Source organism: Pinus tabuliformis, chromosome 9 (assembly GCF_031772625.1).
Source record: "Pinus tabuliformis cultivar Carrire ecotype Pingquan chromosome 9, CPIR1, whole genome shotgun sequence".
NCBI classification, from domain to species: Eukaryota; Viridiplantae; Streptophyta; class Pinopsida; order Pinales; family Pinaceae; genus Pinus; species Pinus tabuliformis.
In genome coordinates, this window is record NC_142307.1 from 1,956,517,634 (window position 1) to 1,956,545,292 (window position 27,659).

A 27,659-nucleotide genomic window follows, 5' to 3' on the forward strand; every position below is an offset into this window, starting at 1 on the left:
GTTCACACGTGTGAGTATCTTCGGTGGTTTTTCAGAGCTGTTAGAAGGCCGAAATTTCAGGGCCCAAAATTTCAGGGGGTCGAGATTTCAGGTACTGACCAGAATGGAGAAAGTTGACTAGCATTGACTTTTGTTGACTTTGATTAGTTGAAAATGGATTGAAGGAGGGCTGACTTGGATCTTTGTGGCAGATTTGTTTTTGGTCTTGGGCCTTGGATATCTCACTTTGATCTAATTCTATAAGAAAATGATTTTCTTGGGTTTTCCCCCTTGTGGGGTTTTGCACTAACTTGGAGCCTAATTTCTTGTGTTCTTTGTTTCTTGTGATGTTCATGTTTTGTATTTTGGTTATTGCTTGATGAAAAAGAACATAAAATTTAATAAGAATCCAACAAACATTCACAAGTAATTATCAAGGAAGAGAAATCTACCCTAATCTACATGCATTATGATTTCTTAACAAAGGATACTCTTAACATCCTGAAAGAAAAAGCTTTGGGTAGTCTCTGTCTGCTCCGCTTCAAGTGGGAAGGAATTTGTCAGGGGAGAATTAGAGAAGCCCACAATTCTTTAGCCACATCGGTGCATCATGAGGATTAAAAATTATGTGGCGCTACTTGTTCAAGAGATGTTTTAGCATTAGAGTAAATATCAGTGTTCCACGGGCGTCCCCCAGGGTGGGGTGTGCGCACCCCTCACACCCCACGCACCCGGGACGGGGAGACTCTCGGGGGTGCGTTTCCCCACGTCCCCCTTTTGGGGAGACTCGGGGAGACGCAAGGGGGTGCGTTTCCCCAATGTGGGAGACTCGACTCCCCGAAAGGGATACTTTTGGGTGTTCCCCCCAAAAATGGGGTTCTTCTGGGCGTCCCCCCTTCATTTTTGTCTAATCACCCTTTATAAACCAAAAAAAATAAATTAAAAATGAAAATTAATTTATTAAAAAAACATAAAAAATAAAAATAAACTAAATTAACAATTACAAATAAAAAATTACATGAACAAGTTAGGGTTAACTCCACTTTTCAAGTTTTCATTATGCCGCCATTCATTATGCTCTTACCTCAACGCATTTTTTTCTTCCATCTGCTCTCACTGCGCCCATGAGAGCTTCAGCACATCCTCACTCTTCTCCACGCAGCGGCTTGCTGTTAGCACTTAGGAGTCGTTGCCCAAAAGGTGTTGGCAAAATAGAATTAGCTAAGGCTCTTGCATCCTATTTATTTAATATTGATGAAGCTCTAGTGAGGATTGACATGAGTGAATTGGAGAAGCATGCAGTTTCAAGGCTGATTGGAGCACCACCAGGGTATGTGGGTTATGAAGAAGGGGGATAGTTGACTGAGTCTATACGTAGAAGGCCTTATGCATTTATTCCGTTTGAAGAAATTGAGAAGGCACATACAGATGCCTTCAATATTCTACTTCAGATTTTAGATGACGGAAGGGTCACTGATTCTCAGGGTCGAACTATAAGCTTCACCAACACTGTCATTATTATGACTTCAAACATTGGTTCTCAGTACATTCTAAGTAGGCTTGATGATGAACCTGGCTCAAAAGAGGAACTGTATGAGAGAATGAAGAATAGGGTTATGGAAGTGGCTCAAACGACATTCCGCCCTGAGTTCATGAATCGCATTGATGAGTATATTGTTTTCCAACCTCTAGACCGTGAACAAATTAAGAGCATTGTAGGATTACAGGTATGTGGTTCATCTATCGTCATTCTTTTAGTGAAAACCAAAGCGAAATAGCACAGGTTGGTCAGATATATTAGAAGTTAATTTATTTATAACTTTTTGATTTAATCATATAGAAACAAATGTTTGGAATATATGTTAGTTTCAGTTATTATTTTGGTTTTCAATGTAAAATAGAATGATGTAAATTATAGAATGATGATTGATGAATGATAATTGATATGGATCAATGTACATTGTATTTCAATATTTGAATTTCACATTGAATTTTATTATTGAATCGTATGGTATTGAATCTTGATGAATTAGCATTATTGAACAATGAATATGAACATGAAATTTTCAAAATTATATACATATATATAAATTTATAATATATATATTTAAAAATTATATTATATATACCTCGACGTCTCCCCGTCTCCCCGTAATTTCCCTAAAATTTCAGGGTTCTCCCACACGTCCCCTTTGTGCGTCTCCCCGCACCCGCGTCTCTCGTTCCTGGAGACTTGGTGGAACATTGGTAAATATCATATAGATATGTGGCTCCATGCCATCTTAGAGATTTATTATTTTATTTGGTATCTCTTTTCTTTGCAACTTTACAGAGCTTTTATGCATTTATCATACCATTTGTTACTATTCTTGAGGGTTTCCATGGAGATCACCAATACTATGTTTTTTACGTCAATCCAAAATACATAAAATACAAAATCTGTTCACACGTGCGAGTATCTTCTGTGGTTTTTCAGAGCTGTTAGAGGGCCTAAATTTCAGGGCCCAAAATTTCAGGGGGGCAAGATTTCAGGGATTGACCAGAATTGAGAAAGTTTACTAGCGTTGACTTTTGTTGACTTTGATTAGTTGAAAAGGGACTGAAGGAGGGCTGACTTGGATCTTTGTGGCATTTTTGCTCTTGGTCTTGGGTCTTGGATATCTCACTTTCATCGAATTCTATAAGAACTAGATGAGGATTTTCTTGGGTTTTCCCCCTTGTGGGGTTTTGCGCTGACTTGGAGTCTAATTTCTTGTGTTCTTTATTTCTTGTGATCTTCATGTTTTGTTCTTTGGTAATTGCTTAATGAAAAAGTAGAACATAAAATTTAATAAGAAGCCAACAAACATTCACAAGTAATTATCAAGGAAGAGAAATCTACCCTAATCTACATGCATTATGATTTCTCAACAAAGAGAAATCTACCCTAATCTACATTCATTATGATTTCTCAAAAAAGGATACTCTTAACATCCAAGGCTGTAAGAAAAAAGCTCTGGATAGTCTCTGGCTGCTCCGCTTCAGCTGGGAAGGAATTTGTTGGGGGGCAATTAGAGAAGCCCACTATTCTTCAGCCGCATTGGTGCATCATGAGGATTAAAAATTGTGGCGCTACTTGTTCAAGAGATGTTTTAGCATTAGAGTAAATATCATATAGATATGTGGCTCCATACCATCTTAGAGATTTATTATTTTATTTGATATCTCTTTTCTTTGCATTTTTACAGAGCTTTTATGCATTTATTATACCACCTGTTAGTATTCTTGAGGGTTTCCATGGAGATCACCAATACTATGCCTTTTACTTCAGTCCCATTGATAGGTCTGTTGGCCTTTAGTGGACACTGGTAAGTACTTTATCTTCATACCACCTGTTACTATTCTTGAGGGTTTCCATGGAAATCACCAATACTACACCTTTTACTTCAGTCCCATTGATAGGTCTTCTGGCCTTTACTGGGCACTGATAAGTACTGTATCATCAAGAGTGGAAGAAATCTCAAGAATGGAATTATCAATGGCTTCAGTAAATGTGGACAAACATTAGGAGAACAGCAACACTCAGTAGCAATTATCAACAAAGAATATTACAACCTTATAATAAAAGGAAATACAGAAATATATGCAGACTGGATTAAAATATATTGGACCTTCAGGCATACAAGACCTAGCTATTGTTGTTCCCAACAGACAGGAACCATCGAAAGACAAAGTAAATCAAACATGAAAGTAAAAGAATAAAATTCACTGCATACTATGAATTATAAGTTAGTACAGACATGGGTGCAGAACTGTCTTGTGAAACAGCGAGTCAATAGTAAAACAGACGGATAAAGACCTCTACAAAAGAACTCTTTAAACACCAGTAGAAAGGGGAGAAAGGAAAAAAGAACAGATAATCTTCTGAAGTATGTCATGTAAATCCAGAGTATGGCTTCAGTAAACGATCCTTTGATTCTGCACAATAGTATTAATCAAAACTTTTAGTAAATTTACATCCTGGCAGTAGAGAAGCTACCTACCTCCCAAAGATAAACATGTGTGTTACTTGAACCGACAAGAAAAATTGGCCTTGATGGATGACTGGCCAGTGCCCTTGTGCTTACATTTTCCACTGTCGCAGGAGGATCAACAAATCCCTCAAAGTCTTCCCAATCACCCCAGCCCAAGCCCATTGCTCCAATGCCAGCATAGCCAGGAATACCAAAAGAGACACCTCGACTTAAATCCTTCCCTGATTTCGCCAATGTGCCTAATCCAACTGTAGCTCCCCCCAGACCAAGATGTGAACCTTCTCTGCTTCCAAGCCCCGCCCCTGGTGATACAAATGTAGGTAGAGGAGTAGATTCTGTTCCCGCCCATCCATTCCTTGGCCATTCAACTTCTGACCATAAGTACAGTGACTCAAAGAATGGATCCTCAGTAGTAAAGTTATGATAAATAAGCCCCTACAAAAGCCCACATAAATTCTAAGCACCTGAACACTCATAAAAGAAATAGTTGAATTCAAGTTTAGCTATAACCAGACTGAACTTCTATAAAGTATTTATATAAAGAGAATCCACGCACATCAGAAGTCTATCAGATATCTGTTCAGTTACAAAGAAAGTTCAAAATACCATTGTTTATGAAAACTTTTATGAAAAAGGCCTCTGCAATCCTGAATAAAAATATCTGCCTTACACTACTCTATAAAACACCACCCAGTTATCTTTAAACACATCAAAATTGCTGACAGAAAATGGTCACGTGTAACTTGAGAAGATGATCAAACAAAGTACATAACATTGTTTGAACTTTGTACCTGTATAATAGTAAAGGAACATGGAATTATTTTTTTAAGAAAGATTTAAGGCATTGGGCATAATCGCATAGCATCCAAAAGTAATGGACTATGTTTTAATCCTTTCTTAACTCACATGTACTTTATTTGGAGACAGGGAAAGTCAGTCAGAAAAAAGGAAGAAGGTGAATGTCAAGTGACCTGAAAAAATTAAATGGAAGTAAGACCTAAGCAAGAAGTGTTAATAAAAAAGTAAAAACAAGTCAAAATATTTGAAGCAAATTGACTTAGTCCATACTCCTGTCGGTAAAATCTGTTGTAAGAATATCTCTGCAAACCATTGTTTTAAAAATCGGAACCGGGTTTTCAACCGGCTCACCTATCTAACCGGATTTTGAACCATAACCAAATCAAACCAGATCGAACTGGATTTGAAAAAACACATAATATAATTAAATTTTTAATGAAAAAAATAAGATTTCAAACCATGATAGTAAACATTAGAGACAAAATATGCATTGTTCATCTATATACCATGTAAACATGAATATACCAAGTGTAATACATTTCAACAACAAAATACATAATCAATGAGGCTTTGAATGGCCTCTAGAGTGTTAATTTTTCTTAGGGCTATATTTTTCTTTGCTTTGATAATTGCATTTCATCATTTACATATAGAATGCAGCCCATAGCATAATAACATTATTCAGATTTACAACATTATTCAGCAGAATATGCAATTATATAGAAAGAACAACATCAACATCAATGCAGCGGAACATACAGGAACAATAGAAGAACAACATTCACACATAGAAACACCAGGATTGGTCGAAGACCAGGGCAAAACCCACTATAGGGAAAAGCCTTTCAAATTCTTCTTATTAGATTGTCATTGAATGATTCAGCAAAAGAGAATACAATGATCCATATCTTCAATCATAATTCTATCCAGCAAAAATCAACTAAACAACATCATGAGATGAACCCAATAATGCCAATAATCAAAACCCTGATTTAGAAGCCTACGATCAACTGCCATTGTATGCGGTTAACTGTCGAACCCTTCGGTCAACAAGCGAAATTTGCGGTCAATTGATAAACCAAAATCCTAGGTCCCAACCGCACGGATGATGTGATGTGTGTGCGACTGAAACCCTCCAACTGCACACATGAGCCAGAGAGCCTATGGTTATAGTCGAAAATTGTCTATTACAAGCCTATGGTTGTGAACCAAATCCTTAGATACGTGCGAGCTTCAAACACCTGCAATTTCAGACACAGTAGATACACAATGTGTCCATCGGTACTACTATGGTCCCTATCCACATTTCCCTACTCATTGGCCAGATGAGAGGTACTTCCCATGAGTCCCAAACTGCATGGGTAGGATGTCTCGGCAGGAGAAGGATGAACCACTCATCCTGCCGACATCTTGCCACAGGGTGTCACAAGGGAAGGTTGTATCATTCACCCTGTACATAGCGCACCACTAGGGGAGGGTGAGTCACCCTATGGTCGCTCGTCACTCCAATAAGTACCCCAAGCCCCCAAGAGCTCCGAGAGCTCAAGGTATGAATCATACAGGACTCTCATAAGAGGGTCTCTCAACAACTCCTAGTCGTTCTCAGAAAGTCAAAAATTTGACCTTTGCCAGGGGCTTCGTCAGAATGTCGGTGACCTACTCATCTATCCTGATATGATGGAGCCTTATTGATCCTCATTGTACCATATGCTGGGTAAAGTGGTACCGGATATCGATGTGCTTGGAGCGATCATGAAATACGAGATTCTCGAATAAACGAATCCCACTCTGGTTGTCGCAGAGGATCACGGTAGTATCTAATGTATGTCCAAACAGCTCACTGAAGAGCTTCCTCAACCAGACAGCCTCACAAGAGGCCATACTCGCAGCAATGTACTCTGCCTCAGCGGTGCTCAAAGCCACCGAGTTCTACTTCCTGCTCATCCAGGATATCGAGGCAAAACCCAAAGAGAAATAGCACTGAGAAGTGCTCTTTCGGTCCACCACATTGCCTGCCCAATCAATATCGGAATATCCATGTAACCTCACATCTCCGGCAGTGTATCTCAACCCATGAGTGATTGTGCCCTAAAGATATCTTAGAAGATTTTTTGCACCAATCCAACGTGGGTGATGAGGCTCAACCATATATTGGCTCAATGTGTTGACTACAAAACATATATCTGGATGGGAGTTCACCAAGAGCATGAATGCTCCTATGAGTTGACGATACTCGGAAGCATTTCCCAAAACAAGTCCGGCAGAACTACCGCATAACTTCTTGAAGTTAAGCTCCATCAAGGTAGTCACGGGCTTGCAATGTGTTGGAATTTCTAAGTCTGACACGTTAGAAACCCTTCATGCACTTTACTGATTTATTCCTACCTACATGTTATGTTAATTAACAAGTTCTTTACCATGAAAATACTGGAAATAAATATAAGTACATGCTCAAAACATTACAAATCATCAACTGAAGGAAATAGAAACAAGCACAGAAGTGACAGTTGTTTTTGGACTAATGTCCCCGGAAAAACCCAATGCGGGAAAATCGGTGCAGCTATCTAAGGATTTGATTTATTAAGCAGTTTCAGAATACAATCTAGGTGCCAAATCCAGCATACCCAACATGTAAAAATTTCTCATTTCCCACCCCGGTTTTCAGTTTCACCTTATTTCTCCAAAATAGTTAAATGCCATTTCCCATATCCATATATTCAACAACTGAAAAATAAATTTTGCTGAAAACACAAATTCTGGAAAAATTACAGAATGCTGGAAAATACAGAAACATAAAAATCATCACATACAAACAACCATTCAACACATTTAAACACAATGATTTTTTATTAAGGTGACCCTGTAAAAATCCCCTACAACTCTTGGGGAAAACCAGTTCAAAAGCTCCTTATTTCTGGAAAATGCTTTTTACAGTGAGAGAAAATATTCAGCAAAAATCAGCAAGCAAATTTTACAACTTATCTCGTTTTCCGTGCCTCACAGCCAATTGAAAAACTTGCAAACAGCAAAACAGAACAACAATAAATGTTGTACGGCCTCCTAGAAAAGCGTGCAAGATTCCATAAATACGTTGTACGGATTTCCTCGATTTGGTTACAGAAAAAACCAGCAGTACAGTTGTACAAATTTGCCTCGATTTGCATGACAAGGTACAGCCACTTGCTGTATGGATTTCTGCTCCTCGATATCTGTGCACTTGCTGTACGAATTTCTAGAAAATCGGGCCCAATATCTTCCTTTCACTGTGTGCCAACTCAGTTGTATGGATTTGCTAAAATGTTGCCTTGGAATGTGTGCCAAGCTGCTGCCTTCTTCTCCTCCCTGTCCAAAAATCTCCCTTGCTCTCTTGCTCTCCTTCTCTCAATCTGCTCATGAAAGAATGAATGACCTTTTCCTCATTTTCCTCATTTAATCTAACCCTAAGTGACTTTTGGGGAATCCCTAAATCCAATGGCTGAAATAGATTGAGATCTAGGCCTGAGATTAAATGCTCATTTAAATCTCACTTTCTATTTTTTAATTCACCCCACTTTAATAAAGACCCACTTAGTCATTTATTTCCAAAGTCACTTTTCCTTTCTAATTTTACATTGACTTTATTAAAGTCACTTTAAAATTAGACTTTAATAACTTTATCACTTAAAGTCACTTTTAAATTAGATTTGACTTTATAAAAATTATAAAGTCACTTTAGGAGAAAAATTAAATTCTTTTGGACACTTTTCCCTAGGCCAAAGGTCACAGCCTTAGGGAACCACCTGTCCTCCACTACCACATTTCAACACTCCCTCTTACCGAGGAAGGTGTTCCTCACCACACCCATCTTGTCTCTGAAGTAGTCATGCTTGCCCCGTGGTAAGACTTTGGTAAGAATATCTACAACCTGCTCATCAGTCAGAATATACTCAAGCTTCACAGCGCCCTTCTGAACACAATCTGATGAAATGATACTTGATCCCGATATGCTTTGACCCGTCATGAAATACTGGATTCTCCGTGAGTTTAATGCAACTCTGATTATCACAGTAAATCACTGAAGGTCTCAACGGCTGACCAAATAATCCAAACAACATCTTGCGAAGCCAAATGGCCTCACAACTAGCTAGACTAGCTGCCATATACTCTGCTTCCGCTGAACTCAATGCTACTGACTGTTGCTTCCGGCTGAACCATGACACTACTGTCGAACCCAACCCAAAACAGCACCCTAAAGTGCTCTTCCTATCAGAAGCACAACCTGCCCAATCAGAATCAGTATAACATGTCAATCTCACTCCATCCCCTTGCCTGTAGTCTAGACCATAATCCACTGTCCCTGCAAGTACCGCAAAATGTGTTTTGCAGCCACCCAGTGAACCTTCCTAGGCTCACACATAAACTGACTCATCATGTTGACTGCAAAACAAATATCTGGTCTATTGACCAAATACATCAAGGAACCAATTAGCTGCCTATATAATGTGGGATCCACCAACTCGGAATCTGAAGCATGAAGCTTCTTCCAGTCGGTGATCATCGGTGTCGACATGGGTTTACAATCCTCCATGTGGAATCTGCCAAGGATGTCCACAATATACTTCCCCTACCCCAGGAAGAAATGCCCCTCCTCCTGCCACACCTCCAAACCCAAAAAGTAATGCATCAAGCCGATGTCCTTCATCTCAAATTCCGCCGCAAGATCTCTCTTGTAGCGCTCTATGAGTCTCTCTGCACCTGTAATGACCAAGTCATCCACATACAGCACCAGAATGAGAGGCTCCTCACCTATCACAATATAGTAAAGGTTTGGATCTGCCTCACTCTTTGTGAAACCCATCCCCTGCAAGTACGTATCTATCCTGGAGTACCAAGCTCTGGGAGCTTGCTTCAAGCCATAAAGGGCCTTCTTCAGTCTGCACACATGGGACTCCTTCCCATGCACCTCAAAGCCCTGTGGCTGCTCAATGTACACCTCCTCCTGTATGAAGCCATTGAGAAATGCAGTCTTCACATCCATCTGGTGGATCTTCCAACCCATCTCTGCTGCTATCGATATAATGGAGCGGATCGAAGTATATCGAGCCACGGGAGCTAAGGTCTCCTCATAAGCAACTCCCTCTACCTGGGAGAACCCTCTAGCCAAAAACCTCGCTGTGAATTTCTCAATGCTGCCATCTGCAGCATGCTTTACCTTGTAAAGCCATCTGGAAGTAACCACAGATTTGCCCTCAGGCCTCGGCACCACCTCCCAAACATCATTCTTCATGATAGAAGAATACTCCTGCATGGCCTCTCTCTAGACCTGCTGCCTAGCTTCCTCCTCATAGCTAGAAGGCTCAGAGTCAAGGATGCTGGTAGTCATTGCCATATAACTACAAAACCTGTCAGGTGGTCTACTCTCTCTGACCGGCCTCTTAGGCTCAGCAACAGATGTGGCATCTCTCAAGGTGTCCTAAAGCCACTTGGGCCTCCTCTTCCTTGAGCGTACTTCTCCAATTGGAGAATGAAACTCCTCCTCATCATCATCATCGAGAGCCTGAACTCCTGACTGTCTGTCTGTTGTCCTCCTGCCTACACCTGAACTTGTAGAAGCTGAGGTACCGTGTGAACTGTCCATCAGTGGACTCCCTGGTGAATTGCTCTGTGAACTACTCTGCATGCTGCCCAGAGCACCACCCCTCTGGCTCGGCGAGCCACTGCTCACTGACAGACCTGACATCCTCATAGATGTACCTCCAGGTCCTCTTGATCCCTGCCCACTGGATTCCTGCGACTGACTCAACTACTGCTGAGGGTCTGGCTGATCCAGATACTCTAACTCCCGTGACCTCCTAAAGGCCCTGTCCTCCTCGAACTCCACATCCCGCCTGACAACATCTTTCCTCTGTGCAGGAATGTAAATCCGAAAGGCCTTTGAGGTCTCACTGTAGCCCACAGAGATACCTTCTCTGCGGTGGGCTCTAGTTTGGTCCTCTTCTCCTTGGGTATGTAGGAGTATGTAATGCACCCAAAGATACCAAGATGACCAATATCAGGCTTCTTCCCAGAAAAAGCCTCCTCCGGAGTCATGTGCCCCAAGGCACGATGCGGACTCCTGTTCTGTAATTAAACAGCTTTGTTGCAGACCTCTGCCCACAAGAACAATGGCAAGCCTGATCATGTAACATGGCTTTGGCAGCCCCTCCGATGGATCTGTTCTTCCTCTCCGCAACCCCGTTCTGCTGGGGGTTGTAAGGAACAATGAACTCCCTCCTAATGCCTGCCTCCGCACAATAGTCAACAAACTCTCCAAGGTGTACTCTCCCCCATTGTCCGACCCCAAGGACTTGATCTTCCGACCTATCTGTGTCTCCACAAGAGCTCTGAACAACTGAAACCGCTTGAAGACCTCACTCTTGGTCTTCAAGAAATAAATCCAGGTCCTCCTGGAGTGATCATCAATGAATAAAACATAGTACTCATATCCACTCAAGGAAACATGAGACATCCGACGGCTCATATCCGAATGAATCAAATCAAGAATCCCAGTCGCTCTGTTGTCACTGCTGGGAAAAGGGGATTTGGCAAACTTGCCCATCGCACATCCTCTACAAGTATCAAAGTGATCCGTACTGAAATCTGGCACACCTGTAGTGATCTCCCGCAAGGTCCTCAAGGCTCCATGATACATATGCCCCATCCTGCGGGGTCAAATCTCACACAGCTCAGAACTGCTAGCTCTGTTGTCGGTACTACTGCTCAATGCCAAAAGGGGCTAGAATGCAAGCTTGTACACCTTTGCATGGCATACACCTATCACTCTAGCTGAATCAGCTGGAGTGCCCCTAGGATACATCAACACTTGTCCTCCCCTGAACAATACCTCATATCCTCTGTCCTCCAAAGCTGAGATGGATATGAGGTTCTCCCTCATCCCTGGCACATAAAGAACATCTGACACCTTCAAGGGAGGTTTGGACTCCCTCTGAAATGTCAATGTCCCCACAACGACTACTCTAACAACTCTGTCATCACCGAGTACTACCTCTATATCAGTGCCACTCTCTGAAAGCTCTGAGAAGTACTCACGGACTCCTGTCATGTGACGTGAAGCCCCACTGTCCACATACCAAATACCCGAAGATGCTCCGCTAATCAAGGGAAAAGCATGCTCCCTCTGAACCTGTGTGGCAGGTGATCCTGCACTAAAGGACTTACACGCAGTGAACGCAAACTCCTGGTCAAAACGATCTGCAAAGTCCTCAACCTCTGTTGAAGTTGCCATGCCCTGGTTCTTCCCCTTCTTCTTCTTCTCCGGACACACAACTGCATAGTGTCCCATCTTTTGACAGTTCCAACACTTCACCTTGGAATAGTCCTTTTGTGTGTTACCCTGTTTACCTTTACTTTTGCATTTGCCCCCACCATTGCTTGTGGAAGCCTGCTTCTTCTCTTTGCCTTTCTTGCCTCCTGCCAACAGTGTTATATCCTCATCCTGCTCAACTGGCTTGGCTGCCCCAAGCTGACCTTTCCTGATCTCTATCTGAATGCAATCATCCCAAAACCTCTCCCATGTGGAAAGGGTCTCACGTGCACAAACCCCATCAGCAAAGTTCATCCATGAACGGGGGAGGCCATTCACTGCAATCCGCACCAACTCAGTTGGTGGAATGACCTCTCCAACTGCTGCCAACTCATCTCTCACATTAGTAATCTTTGTGAGATATCCATACATTCAACAACTGAAAAATAAATTTTGCTGAAAACACAAATTCTGGAAAAATTACAGAATGCTGGAAAATGCAGAAATATAAAAATCAGCACATACAAACAACCATTTAACACATTTAAACACAGTGATTTTTTGTAAAGGTGACCCTGGAAAAACCCCCTATAACTCTTGGGTAAAACCACTTCGAAAGCTCCTTATTTCTGGAAAATGCTTTTTAAAAAGAGAGAAAATATTCAGCAAAAACCAGCGAGCAAATTTTACAACTTATCTCGTTTTCCGTGCCTCAGCCAACTCAAAAACTTCCAAACAGTGAAACAGAACAACAATAAATGTTGTACGGCCTCCTAGAAAAGCGTGTAAGCTGCCATAAATACGTTGTACGGATTTCCTCGATTTGCGTGTGGAAAAAACAAGCAGTACAGCTGTACGGATTTGCCTTGATTTGCGTGCCAAGGTACAGCCACTTGCTGTATGGATTTCTGCTCTTCGATTTCTATGCACTTGCTATACGGATTTCTAGAAAATCGTGCCCAATATCTGCCTTTCACTGTGTGCTAACTCAGCTGTACGGATTTGCTAAAATGCTACCTTGGAATGTGTGTCAAGCTGCTGCCTCCTTCTCCTCCCTATCCAAAAATCTCCCTTGCTCTCCTTCTCTCAATCTTCTCATGAAAGAATGAATGACCTTTTCCTCCTCTTCCTCCTTTAATCTAACCCTAAGTGACTTTTGGGGAATCCCTAAATCCAATGGCTGAAATAAATTGAGATCTAGGGCTGAGATTAAATGCTCATTTAAATCTCACTTTCTATTTTTTAATTCGCCCCACTTTAATAAAAACCCACTTAGTCATTTATTTCCAAAGTCACTTTTCCTTTCTAATTTTACATTGATTTTATTAAAGTCACTTTAAAATTAGACTTTAGTAACTTTAACACTTAAAGTCACTTTTAAATTAGATTTGACTTTATAAAAATTATAAAGTCACTTTAGGAGAAAAATTAAATTATTTTGGACACTTTTCCCTAGGCCAAATGTTACGATATTCCGACACAGGAAATAGTTAAGTATAACTTGGTCTAGTATAGAGTTAGGTAAAGTGTGTTTCTTTACTATGTACATTTTGTAACTTACAATCCGACGGTCACGATATGTAGTGATCCGACGGTTCATTCTCTCCTTGGTATTACCGACACTTGATCCGTGGCTTAACACCCGATTGGTCCATGATCTCTATTTAAAAAGCATGGAGGGTCATTTGTAGGTTAACCGTCCATGAGAGAAGCTTATGTAATTTTTCATTCTTTTATTAATAAATTGCCTGAAGTGGCCGCGTTGGCTCAGGCCGTTGACTGTTTCCCTCTTTGAGGGTTTTAACCACGTCAAAAGTACTGGTGTATTGATCTGTGATCTATTTGTGATCGGTGTCCTTTGGTGTTCTGTCTGAGGAACTTACCCTGTAAATTACTACATGGTATCAGAGCTATTTGAGGGTTGCGTCCGTTGGTGATCCAAATCTGAAGCCGGTAGAACTGCATCCGGCTGTCGTTTCCTAGATCTACTATTTCTGACTGCTTTCGGGCCGAGAGGATTGCTCTGTTGTATTGGGAGCATCTGTTCCAGTGAGGAACCCCTTTCGTCTCACGCGAAAATATTTCTGGTAGACCTAGCTGCATCATTTTTAAGATCTGGAGGTATACAGTGTTTATTTGCAATTTACAGTTATTTTCTCTCTGTTTATTTCGGTTTCGGTTTATTTAGCTTTTTTTATTACCGGATCTATACCTTTCATTTCTGCGTATGCTCTTTGCCCCGCAACTCTGTGCGATCTGGGCAAATCAGAAACAGAAAGGAAGGATTTTTCTCATGCGTATGCTCTTTTCCGTTGCGCCTTAGTGTGATCTCGGAAAATCAGAAACATTGAGGAAAATATTTAGTTTCCGACTAAAGCTAACTTCGAGCCATAAGGTTTTTTTTTTTGTATGTCCGTGTTAAGTTTTGTGTTTTTTGTTTTGTAGGGAAAAAGAGCTTTCTCAAAGCAAGCACGCAACCCAAAGCTTCAACCCCCCCTCTCTCTCTCTCAAACTTTTTGTATAGCTCACTTTGTCCAAAGTTAATTTATGAGAGTAGAGGTCTTGAGTTCAAGTCTCCTTTTTGTGGGGGCGGATTTTTCATTTCTGCACATTCCCACACTTCGTCGGCATCTTCATCAAATTTTCTTCAAAAGGCCATAACTTCTTCATCCGGAAGTTGTTTTCAGAACCGTTTTTTTTTAAACAGCCTGATTTTTCGAGATCTTTCCATTGCAATGCTTAGTTTCAGCATCTATAGCTTCAGTTTCTGTTAAAATGGAAAGTCCATGCCAAGTTATTCTTGACAGCACCAACTACTTCCAATGGTGGTCCTACATTGTGGATTTACTTAGAAGTAAAGGTCTCTAAATGGGAAAATAGGCAAGATCAAGCACGTGGGTTGATAGGGATGTCTATTTCTCCAGATCTTTGATTCCATATTGCAGAACTTGATACTCTTGATGAAGCATTGAAACAGATTACTAAAGCTTTTGGAATAAAAAATGAACTTAGAGCCCATCAACTTGAAAATGAGTTGCTTACATTGGACCCCAATAACTTTTCTTGCATTGAAGATTTTTTGTCCAAGTTCAAGACCCTTAGACTTCTCTTGGAAGGTGTTAAGGTTAAGAAAGAAGATAGTAACCTTATCTATTCCATTCTTACTAAGTTGGGACCAGCCTACTCTGTGTTTGTTTCCACCTTCCATTCTGCAAGAGAAGCTTTCATTTCTCAAGGATAAGACTACAAGTCCCCTTCCTTTGATTCTTTTTGTGATTCTTTAATAAGAGAACAAGAAAAACTCTTACACCTTGGTCTTCTTAATCTTGGAAACTCTTCTAAGAAAGCGTTAGCCACCCAGTAGCAACCAAATCCAAAGAATCCTAAGAAGTTGTATCCTAAAAGGAATGGTCCTAAACCAAACAAGGGTCCTAAGCAATTTCAGCCTCAAAATGAAAAATCATTTCAACGAAATGATAAGACAAATAAAAACAAAGGGAAGAAGACTGATAGACATTGCAAATTTTGTAATCGAGATGACCACTTAAAATCCAAATGCTTTAAGAAGATGGAAGCCTCGGAAGCAGCAATGAAGAAGCATAACATCCATTTGGAGCACTCTTCAACTTAAACTTCATCTTCAGGAATGGCACTTTCTGCATGTGGTCGTCAAGCATCTCGGTCTGGCTATGCACTAAATGTATCTTCTTCTTCTCATTCTCATGAGTGGCTCATTGATTCTGGAGCTTCTTATCACATGGCCAAAAACAAAGCCATGTTTTCTTCTTTAAATGATTGTAACACCAAAAATATATATGTTGGTGATGATAGATCTCTTAGTGTTGTAGGGACTGGAATTGTTCATCTAGACAATGGTCAGTTTAATGATGTATTATGTGTTCCAACCTTATCCTGCAACCTTCTATCTGTATATCAGATAACTCATTTAGGTGAAGGTAAAATCGTTGAATTTTCACCTCACGATGTTGTAATTAAGGACCTAAGAGATCCTAGACAGATTTTAGCTACTGGCATTGCTGATGATTCTACAAGGTTGTATAAGTTTCACAACTTTGGGTCATCAAATCTTCCCTCAGTATTTGTTGCTCATAATGATGAAGTGAGCAAACTTTGGCATGAGCGATTTGGTCACTTAAACTATCGCTCTCTTCAGAATCTATGTAAAGAAAATATGGTGACAAGTCTTCCAATGGTATCTTGCAGAGATGGTGTTTGTTCCGGATGTGTACTCGGAAAACATCATCGGGACAGTTTTGAAAAACGTGCCTCTTGGCACGCCTCAGCCCCTTTACAGCTCGTGCATAGTGATTTATGTGGTCCACTTCCAGTTGTTTCATTCTCTGGCTACAAGTATTTCTTAACTTTCATTGATGATTTCTCCAGACGCACTTGGGTATACTTCTTAAAACTCAAGAGTGAAGTATTTAACATGTTCTTGGCCTTTAAGGCCTTTGTTGAAAAACAATCTGGACATCAAATTCTTAAGCTAAGATCTGATAATGGCGGAAAATATGTTAACAACAAATTCATCAACTTTTGCACTGAGAATGGAATTCAAATGCAACATATTGTTCCATATACTCCACAACAAAATGGTGTAGCTGAAAGGAAGAATCGAACCTTAAAGGAAATAGCTAATTGTATGCTTCAATCTAAAGGACTTAGTCTTAATTATTGGGCAGAAGCAATTAACTGTGCAAACTACATAATAAATCGCACTCCTACTAAAGTTTTAAAGAATATCACTCCAAAAGAAGCATGGAGCTCAATTAAACCAGATGTAAGTCACTTTCGTGTTTTTGGAAGTGAAGCATGGGCCCATATTCCAGATGAGAAACATAAAGCTTTAGAACCTAAGAGTGAAAAATGTACTTTTGTTGGATATTCTGAAGATGTCAAAGGATATAGACTTATTCCACTTAAGTCCAAAAATGTTATCACTAGAAGAGATGTAAAGTTTGCTGAAAATATATCGGCCTACGAGCCTAGTTCGGCGGATGTGCCACCTCTCCCTATCTCTTCTACTTTTGAAAATATTTCTTCTTCAGATGATGAAAGCGAGGATGAAAATCCCCCCCCCCACCTTCTCAGGATCCTCCTTCAGCACCTCAGCTTCCAAAATGGGTCCGTGCTACTCGCGATGCAGCAGGTGATCTTGTCGATGATCCTACAGATCAGCGATGTACACGTTCTCAATTTGATAGAGCCTCTTCTTTACTGGCTCAAGCTTCAGTTAATTATGATCTTGACACCTTTGCAGAAGCTTCAGGCCATCCAGATTGGGAAGCAGCTATGAATGAAGAATATCATTCATTATTGGCAAATGATACATGGAATCTTGTTCCTCTACCAAAGGGACGAAAACTTGTTAGATGCAAATGGGTTTACAGAACCAAGTATGGACCAGATGGGAAAGTTGATAAACATAAAGCTCGTCTTGTTGCTAAAAGTTTTTCACAAGTTGAAGGCATTGACTACACTGAAACCTTCTCCCCTGTTGCCAAAATGAACTCTATCCGCCTTGTTCTTTCCCTTGCTGCCTCTTTCAAATGGGAAGTCCATCAGATGGATGTTAAATCTGCCTTCTTGCATGGGGACTTGCATGAAGAAATCTATATGGAACAACCTATTGGCTTTATACAAACAGACTCTAGCCTTGTATGTCGGCTTAAGAAATCCCTTTATGGTCTCAAGCAAGTTCCTCGAGCTTGGTATGCCAAAATGGATAACTTTCTTTTAGAAAATGGCTTTTCTAGGTGTCATTCTGACAATACTGTCTACACCAAGAAAGTGGGCAAGTCTCTTATCATTCTTGTTCTTTATGTTGATGATCTTATCCTTACTGGTAGTGATCCCAACCTTATAAACCATGTGAAGACTAGCCTTAAAAGGAAGTTTGAAATGACAAACTTAGGACACTTACATTATTTTCTTGGTCTTCAAGTCTTGCAATCCAAGGAAGGTATTTCCCTTTCCCAGTCCAAGCATGCCTGTGATATTCTACACCATTTTCACATGGAAGACTGTAAGCCAGCCCCTTCTCCCTTTCAGTCTGGAGTCAAACTTTCAATCACTTTTACTTCTCCTGAAGTTGATGCTATCTTATACCGCCAACTTGTAGGAAAACTTTTGTATCTAACCCATACTCGTCCTGACCTTTCCTTTGTTGTTGGCCTTGTTGCTCAGTTTATGCAAAACCCACGTGAAAGTCATTGGAAAGTAGCTAAAAGAATACTTCGTTATGTTCGAGGTACAGTTCAGTTTGGGATTCATTACGGTGCCAAAGCATCTCCTCTATTGGTTGGTTTCACTGATTCTGATTGGGCTGGTGACCCTGATGATCGGAAGTCTACTCCAAGTTATGTGTTCACTCTTGGTTCAGGACCTATTACATGGGCTTGCAAGAAACAAGGTGCCATTTCTCTTTCTTCAGCAGAAGCAGAGTATCGTGGTGCCGTAGAAGCTAATAAGGAAGCCTTGTGGCTTCGTCAGATCCTGTCAGAGTTTGGCTTTCAGCAGCAACATCTGACTACACTTTGGTGTAATCATCAAAGTGCCATTCAACTATGCAAATATCCAGTCCAACATCAGCGCAGCAAACACATTGAACTGCACATGCACTTCATCAGAAAGCTCATTCACGACCATGTTCTTGAAGTGCAATATTGTTCAACAGATGATCAAGTTGCAGACATCTTTACAAAGGCTCTCACAGAGGCGAAGTTCACTAAACTTCGATTTATGGTTGGAGTTCAGGAAGTTGTCACTGAGGGGGGATAGGCTCTAGTGCCTCCTTCCTTCTCCTATTGTGTCATATTTGTAAATCCTTCAATCCTATCCCAAGTTGTTCTTAAGGGGGGATGTTAGGATATTCCGACACATAGGAAATAGTTAAGTATAACTTGGTCTAGTATAGAGTTAGGTAAAGTGTGTTTCTTTACTATGTACATTTTGTAACTTACAATCCGACAATCACGATATGTAGTGATTCGACGATTCATTCTCTCTTCGGTATTACCGACACTTGATTCGTGGCTTAACACCGGATTGGTCCATGATCTCTATTTAAAGAGCATGGAGGGTCATTTGTAGGTTAACCGTCCATGAGAGAAGCTTATGTAAATTTTCATTCTTTTAATAATAAATTGCCTCAAGTGGCTGCGTTGGCTTAGGCTGTGGACTGTTTCCCTCTTTGAGGGTTTTAACCACGTCAAAAGTACTGGTGTATTGATCTGTGATCTATTTGTGATCGGTGTCCTTTGGTGTTCTGTTTGAGGAACTTACCCTGTAAATTCCTACACCAAAGATCAAAGCCTTAGGGAACCACCTGTCCTCCAGTACCAAATTTCAACACAACAGAGAAAACTCTCGATAGTAGTACCTCTCCTTTGGAGACAGGTCCTCCAGCTGAAACCACAGATAAACACTCTCGCAACTCCTCAGCTCTAATATGCCTGACGAAAAACCCTAGCGTCAGCCTCTTCAGCCCTCTGCGTCAGCTTCCTGGCAGTTCCGGTAGTTCCGGCTTCTGCCCTCTGCATTAGCTTTCCTGGAAATTCCGGATGTTCCCGGCAGTTTCGGCTTCTGCCCTCTACATCAGCTTTCCCCACTGTTCCGGCAATTCCGACTATTCCCAACAGTTCGGGCTTCTGCCGTTTGCGTCAGCTTTCCTGTCTGCTGCACTGATCCTCCCGACACTATCTCTGCCTCTCTTTTTCTATATTCACTGCCCCTCAGCTGCAATTCTGATCACTCTCTGAACTTTCTCAGCAAACCCAGCGTAGAAAGTCAAAATCTTGATCTCTTGGTGTGTTGTCTAAGTGACCCTCAAGCCTCCTCTTATACTTTTCTTGTTAAAAAATCAACAACCGAGATTAAGTCCCTAATCAATGGCTAAGATTAGAGCTGGCTTGATTTATTAAGCAATTTCAGAATACAATCTAGGTGTCAAATCTAGCATACCCAACAGAGAAAACTCTCGGCAGTAGTAGTTCTCCTTCGAAGACAGATGCTCCAGCTGAAACCCCGGATAAACACTCTGGCAGCTCCTCAACTCTAATCTACCCCACGAAAAACCCTAGCGTCAGCCTCTAGGGACTGCATCAGCCTCTTTTGCCCTCTACATCAGCTTTCCCGGCAGTTCCGGCAGTTGCCGATAGTTCCAGCTGTTCCCGACAGTTTCAGCTTCTGCCCTCTGCATTAGCGTTCCCAGCAGTTCTGGCTTTTGCCCTATGCATTAGCTTTCTTGGCTGTTCTGATAGTTCCCAACCGTTCCAGCTTCTGCCCTCTACGTCAGCTTTCCTGGCAGATCTGGATGTTCTCGGCAATTCCAAATTTTGCCCTCTGCGTCAATTTTCCCAGATGTTCCAACAGTTCCCGATAGTTCCAGTTGTTCCGATTTCTGCCGTCTGCGTCAACTTTCCCGGCTGTTCCGGCAATTCCCGACAGTTCTGGTTGTTCCCGGCAGTTTCGACTTCTGCCCTCCGCGTCAGCTTTCCCAGTTGCTGCGTTGATCCTCCCGGCACTATCTCTGCCTCTCTGTTTCTGTATTCACTGCCCCTCAATTGCAATTCCTATCACTCTCTCAACTTTCTCAGCAAACCCAGCCCCAAAAAGTCTAAATCTTGATCTCTTGGTGTGTTGTCCAAGTGACCCTCAAGCCTCCTCTTATACCTTTCTCGTTGAAAAATCAACAACCGAGATTAAGTCCCTAATCAATAGCTAAGATTCAATCTGGCTTGATCCATGACTTTTGGACCATTCTAACATAGTTTTATATTAATTCACATTAATATTTTATTTTCCCTTAGTTTAGACTTAGGAACTCCATTAAAAATATTAATTATTTTAATATCTCCCAAACTATTTAAAATCTGCCCAAACCCTTTCTAGGTATTGGAGATATCATGTGCCTTAGCCTCTCCACCAATTTTCGTGGCTAGAGCACATCCAATGCTACCCCAAATCAACACTCCCTCTTAACGAGGATTGTGCTCTAGCAATACTCCTCACTGAGTATCACCCTGATCATCCGGCATCGATCCCTGTGCTGATGCTAGGCCCGCTGCCCATCATGTGCATTGCTGCATCCTGTACTGCTACCCATGGCCCTGCCACTGCCACTGCTACATCCGTACTGCAACTCCCTTTGCATCCGCACTGTTGCCCATGACCCTGCCACTACCACTACTACATCTGCACAGCAACCCCTCTCATCATGATGCATCGTGTTGCCCATAGTACTGCATCGTGTTGCCCATAGTTCTACCATTGCTAACTATTGCACTGCAACTCAGTTACTTTGAAGTAAGTAACTGATCTCCCAACTCTGACATCTCCTTCAGGCTAGAAACACTCCTAACGCTGAAGCTCCCTCTGTCACAAACAAGTGCTCCCTCTCTGACCTCTGCGCTGCTGCAACAACTTTGTGCATCTCGCACCGTTTCACACCTCTCTGTGTTATCCTGCATTGGTGCAACACTCACGTGCTTCTCGAACTGCTACCTCAGGTTGTCTTGGGAATCCTACACTGTAGCTCCCTCTGTCGCTCCATCCACATCCGTCTCTACCGACATCTGCCAGTCCTACTACTCCTCTTCGGGGCTCTTGTAGCAAGGTCTAATCCAGGGGGCTGGGTAACTCGAGGATCCTGCCCCTCATCTTTTGTACTCCTCCTGACTACAGTTCGATGTCTCCCCACTTTTGCTCAAGTGGTGTGTGTGCACTCATGGCACAGTCATCGTCTATCTCACACTGTTGGCCTTGCCCTGTTAGGTATTGTTCTGACTGCAGTACCGCACCAAATCCACTCTGCAACTTACCCACAGCCTCCTAAACCCAACAATCTAAAGGTTAGAGCTCCTAGGCTCTGCGCAATTCCGGCACCGGCAAATTAGCCTCCTCAACCAACTGCATCAACGCTCCTGGCCTCTGTGTGGCTCTACGTGAGCCTACCTTTGCCTCCCTTAGCCTCTGCGTTGCCTCTTCCTGGCTCACTCTTAATGACGCAGGCACTGCGTCACCCATTCCTTGTTGCTACTCTACTAGGAACAGCTTTCGTCACTCGAGACAGCTGTTTTCCATTGTTGTTGCTCTGCTTGGCTGATGTCCTCAGTTCTCGTGTGATCTGCAACAATGCTCTGATACCATGTTGGAATTTCTAAGTGTAACACGTTACAAACCCTTCAGGCACTTTACTGATTTATTCCTACCTATTTGTTCTGTTAATTAACAAGTTATTTACCATGTATATACTGGAAATAAATACAAGTACATGATCAACACATTATAGATCATCAACTAAAGGAAATAAAAACAAGCACACAAGTGACACTGTTGTTTTTGGACTAATGTCCCTGGAAAAACCCAATGCGGGAAAACTGATGAAGCTATCTAAGGGTTTGATTTATTAAGCAGTTTCAAAATACAATCTAGGTGCCAAATCTAGCATACCCAACAGAGAAAACTCTCGATAGTAGTACCTCTCCTTTGGAGGCAGACGCTCCGGCTAAAACCCCGGAAAAACACTACAGCAGCTCCTCAGCTCCAATCTGCCCCACGAAAAACCCCAACATCAGCCTCAAGGTACTACGTCAACCTCTTCTGCCCTCTGTGTCAGCTTTCCCGGCAGTTCCGGTTGTTCCCGACAGTTTCAGCTTCTGCCCTCTACGTCAGCTTTCCCAGCAGTTCCGACTGTTCCCGGCAGTCCGACTTTTGCCCTCTGTGTTAGCTTTCCCGGCTGTTCTGACAATTCCCTACAGTTCTGGCTATTCCCGACAGTTCCGGCTTCTACCCTCTTCGTCAACTTTCCCGACAGTTCCGGCTTTTGCCGTCTGCGTCAACTTTCCCGGAAGTTCCGACTTCTTCCCTCGACATCAGCTTTCCCGACTATTGCGCCAGTTCCCAACAGTTCCAGCTATTCCGGGCAGTTCCGACTTCTGTCCTCCGCGTCAGCTTTCCTGGCTACTACGTTGATCCTCCCGACACTATCTTTGCCTCTCTGTTTCTGTATTCACTGCCCGTTAGCTACAATTTTGATCACTCTCTGAACTTTCTCAGCAAACCCAACCCGAGAAAGTCGAAATCTTGATCTCTTGGTGTGTTGTCCAAGTGACCCTCAAGCCTCCTCTTATACTTTTCTCGTTGACAAATCAACGACCGAGATTAAGTCCCTAATCAACAGCTAAGATTAGATCTGGCTTGATCCATGACTTTTGGACCATTCTAACACAGTTTTATATTAATTCACATTAATATTTTATTTTCCCAAAGTTTAGACTTAGGGACTCCATTAAAAATATTAATTATTTTAATATCTCCCAAACTGTTTAGAATCTGCCCAAACCCTTTCTGGGTTATGGAGATCTCATGTGCCTTAACCTCTCCACCAATTTTCGTGGCTAGAGCACATCCGATGCTACCCCAAATCAACACAGTCCACCATACCAAATCTCTCCAATATCTTCACCACGTATTTGCCTTGAGAGAGGAAAATTTCTCCTGGCTTTTGCCAGACCTCCAACCCTAGGAAATAGTGCATCAGCCCTAGGTCCTTCATCTCAAATTCGTAAGCCAACTCCCCCTTACATTTGTGAATGAAAGGGTCTGCAACTGTCAGAAAGAGATCATCAACATACAGGAGCAGTATGAGAGGCTTATCATCCTCAACCTTAAAGTAAAGTTTTGGATCAGCTTCACTCCTAGTGAATCCCAGCTTCATCAAGTAGTTATCCATCCTCTCACACCAAGCTCATGGTGCTTGCTTCAGCCCATAGAGATCTTTCTTCAACCTGCATACGTGAGATTCTCGATCATGAATCTCAAACCCCTAGGGTTGTTCCACATAGACTTCCTCTTTAATTAAACCATGCAAGAACGTGGTCTTGACATCCATCTGATGTAGGTTCCATCCTTGCAAAGCGGAAAGGGTTATCATCGAGCAGATAGTGGTGTATCGGGTAACAGGTGCAAATATCTCATCATAATCTACACCTTCCTTTTGAGAGAAGCCTCAAGCAACAACGCAAGCCTTATACTTTTCAGCACTCCCATTAGCTCCATGCTTGATTTTGTAAAGCCACTTCGCGGTGACAATTGTTTTGTCTTGAGGTCTGGGAACCACATCACAAACACCATTCTTCATGATGGACTCGTATTCCTCATTCATAGCATCCTTCCATACTTGATGCCTCATGGCTTCTTCAAACGATAAAGGCTCATTTTAAATGATGGTGATCATAATGGTCAAATATCCCTCATACCTGGTTGGCTTCTTACTTTCACGAAAGTCTCTCTGGGTGCAATATGTCCTTCAGCATCATCAAATGTCCCCCTAAGCCATGAGGCCTCTTCCTAAAAGAGGAAGGCTCTTGTTGTTGAAATTTGGTACCGGAGGAAAGGTGGTTCCCTTAGGCTTTGATCTTTGGCCTAGGGAAAAGTATCCAAAAGAATTTAATTTTTCTCCTAAAGTGACTTTATAATTTTATAAAGTTAAATCTAATTTAAAAGTGACTTTAAGTGATAAAGTTACTAAGTATAATTTTAAAGTGACTTTTATAAAGTCAATGAAAAATTAAAAAGGAAAAGTGACTTTGGAAATAAATGACTAAGTGGGTCTTTATTAAAGTGGGGTGAATTAAAAAATAAAAGGTGAGATTTAAATGATCATTTAATCTCAGTCATTGATCTAAATCTATTTCAGCCATTGGATTTAGAGATCACCCAAAAGTCACTTGGATCACCCAAAAGTCACTTGGAGTTATATTAAGGGAGGAAAAGAAGGAAAAGATCACATTCGATTCAATTCTTTCATGAGCAAATTGAGAGGAGGAGAGAAAGAGAGCAAGGGATATTTCTAAGCGGTGTAACAGCTGCGGAATATCAGCAGCGGTGTATCAGCAACAGCAGCAGTGTATCAGCAGTTGTGTATCAGCAACAGCAGCGGTGTATCAGCAACTGTGTATCAGCAACAGCAGCGGTGTATCAGCAGCTGTGTATCAGCAACAGCAGCGGTGTATCAGCAACGGTGTAACAGTTGTGGAGTATCAGCAGCGGTGTATCAGCAAGGCTGAGATAAGTTGTAAAAGTCTGTTTGCTGATTTTTTGCTGAACATTTCTCCTACTGTAAAAAGGCATTTTCCAGAAATAAAGAAGAGCTCTCAAACTGGTTTTCCCCAAGAGTTGTAGGGGGTTTTTCCAGGGTCACATTGACCAAAAATCTCAGTGTTTAAATGTGTTTTAATGGCTGTTTATTACTGCTGATTTTTATTTCTGCAATTTCCAGCATTATGTAAAATTTCCAGAATTTGTGCTTTCAGCAAATTTATTTTTTTCAGCTTGTTAAATGTATGGTTATGGGAAAGGGCATTTAATTATATGGGAGAAATAAGGAGAAACTGAAAACCGGGGTGGGAAATGAGAAATTTCTACATGGTACCAGAGCTTGAGTGCTAAAGGGCAGTTTGGGACAGCAAAAGGAAAAATTACAGTTGCTGATTTTTCACTCAGAAAATTCCAGCAACCTGATTTTTTTCATAAACAACAGTTTTATCTTTACTACAGCAGTGCTATTTTTCAGTTTTTAGGACAGCAGGATGTCATTGGGATTGAGGGTGGAGGATAGGTTGGATGGGCATATAAATTACAGAATTTGGAAGGAGAGAATGCAAAGTATTTTTGAGGAGCCAGAAGTCTGGGATATCATGGTGCATACCACACAGAACCATGTTGTTGTGCCCACTGATGCTACTCAGTTGGCTGCTTATAATAAAAAGAACAACAAGGGTAAGAGGCTGATTCTAGACGGAATCAAAGACCATTGCATTCCTCATGTGAGAGGAAAGAGCAATGCCCATGTAATGTGGACAGCATTGTCCAATCTCTACCAGAATACCAATGAGAACCGGAAGTTGGTCCTGAAGGAGAAGCTGAAGAACATTAAGATGGGTAATGATAGTGCAGTTGGATATCTCACAAAGATTACTAATGTGAGAGATGAGTTGGCAGCGATTGGAGAGGCCATTCCACCCACTGAGTTGGTGCGGATTGCAGTGAATGGCCTCCCCCGTTCATGGTTGAACTTTGCTGATGGGGTTTGTGCACGTGAGACCCTTCCCACATGGGAGAGGTTTTGGGATGATTGCATTCAGACAGAGATCAAGAAAGGTCAACTTGGGGCAGCCAAGCCAGTTGAGCAGGATGAGGATGTAGCACTAGTGGCAGGAGGCAAGAAAGGCAAAGGGAAGAAGCAGGCTTCCACAAGCAGTGGTGGGGGCAAAAGCAAAGGTAAAAGTAAACAGGGGAACACACAGAAGGACTATTCCAAGGTGAAGTGTTGGAATTGTCAAAAGATGGGACAATATGCAGTTGTGTGTCCGGAGAAGAAGAAGAAGAAGAAGGGGAAGAACCAGGACGTGGCAGCTTCAGCAGAGATTGAGGACTTTGTTGGTCGTTTTGACCGAGAGTTTGCATTCACTACGTGTGATTCCTCTAGTGCAGGATCACCTGCCACACAAGTTCAGAGGGAGCATGCTTTTCCCACGATTAGCGGAGCATCTTCAGGTATATGGTATGTGGAGAGTGGGGCTTCACGTCATATGACAGGAGTCCGTGCGTACTTCTCAGATCTTTCAGAGAGTGGCACTGATATTGAGGTAGTACTCGGTGATGACAGAGTTGTTAGAGCAGTCGGGGTGGGGACAGTGACATTTCAGAGGGAGTCCAAACCTCCCTTGAAGGTGTCAGAGGTTCTTTATGTGCTAGGGACGAGGAAGAACCTCATATTCGTCTCAGCTTTGGAGGATAGAGGATATGAGGTACTATTCAGGGGAGGATAGGTGTTGATGTATCCCAGGGGCACTCCAGCTGATTCAGCTAGAGTGATAGATGTACGCCATGCAAAAGTGTACAAGTTTGCATTCCAGCCCCTTTTGGCATTGAGCAGTAGTACCGACAGCATAGCTAGCAGTTCTGAGCTGTGTGAGATTTGGCACCGCAGGATGGGACATATGTATCATGGAGCCTTGAGGACATTGCGGGAGATCACTACAGGTGTGCCAGATTTCAGTACTGATCACTTTGATACTTGCAGAGGTTGTGCGATGGGCAAGTTTGCCAAATCCCCTTTTCCCAGCAGTGACAGCAGAGCGACGGGGATACTTGATTTGATTCATTCCGATGTGAGCGGTCGGATGTCTCATGTTTCCTTGAGTGGATATGAGTACTATGTTTTATTCATCGATGATCACTCCAGGAGGACCTGGATTTATTTTTTGAAGACCAAGAGTGAGGTCTTCAAGCGGTTTCAGGAGTTCAGAGCTCTTGTGGAGACTCAGACAGGTCGAAAGATCAAGTCCCTGAGGTCGGACAATGGAGGAGAGTACACCCTTGGAGAGTTTGTTGACTATTGTGCGGAGGCAGGCATTAGGAGGGAGTTCACTGTTCCTTACAACCCCGAGCAGAACGGGGTTGCGGAGAGGAAGAATAGATCCATCATAGGGGCTGCCAAGGCCATGTTACATGATCAGGGGTTGCCATTGTTCTTGTGGGCAGAGGCCTGCAACACAACT

At 42.0% G+C, this 27,659-nt stretch overlaps 1 protein-coding gene across 3 annotated transcripts in view; it reads right to left on the minus strand.

The window, feature by feature from the left end:
- Positions 1-27,659, minus strand: part of LOC149156812 (transducin family protein / WD-40 repeat family protein) — a 440,547-nt gene that overhangs the window by 154,206 nt on the left and 258,682 nt on the right. For all 3 annotated transcript variants that reach the window (XM_089438622.1, XM_089438623.1, XM_089438624.1), the window contains exon 11: positions 4,002-4,427. In XM_089438622.1, the coding sequence (XP_089294748.1) occupies positions 4,002-4,427 (426 nt within the window). The remainder of the gene's footprint in view (positions 1-4,001; positions 4,428-27,659) is intronic.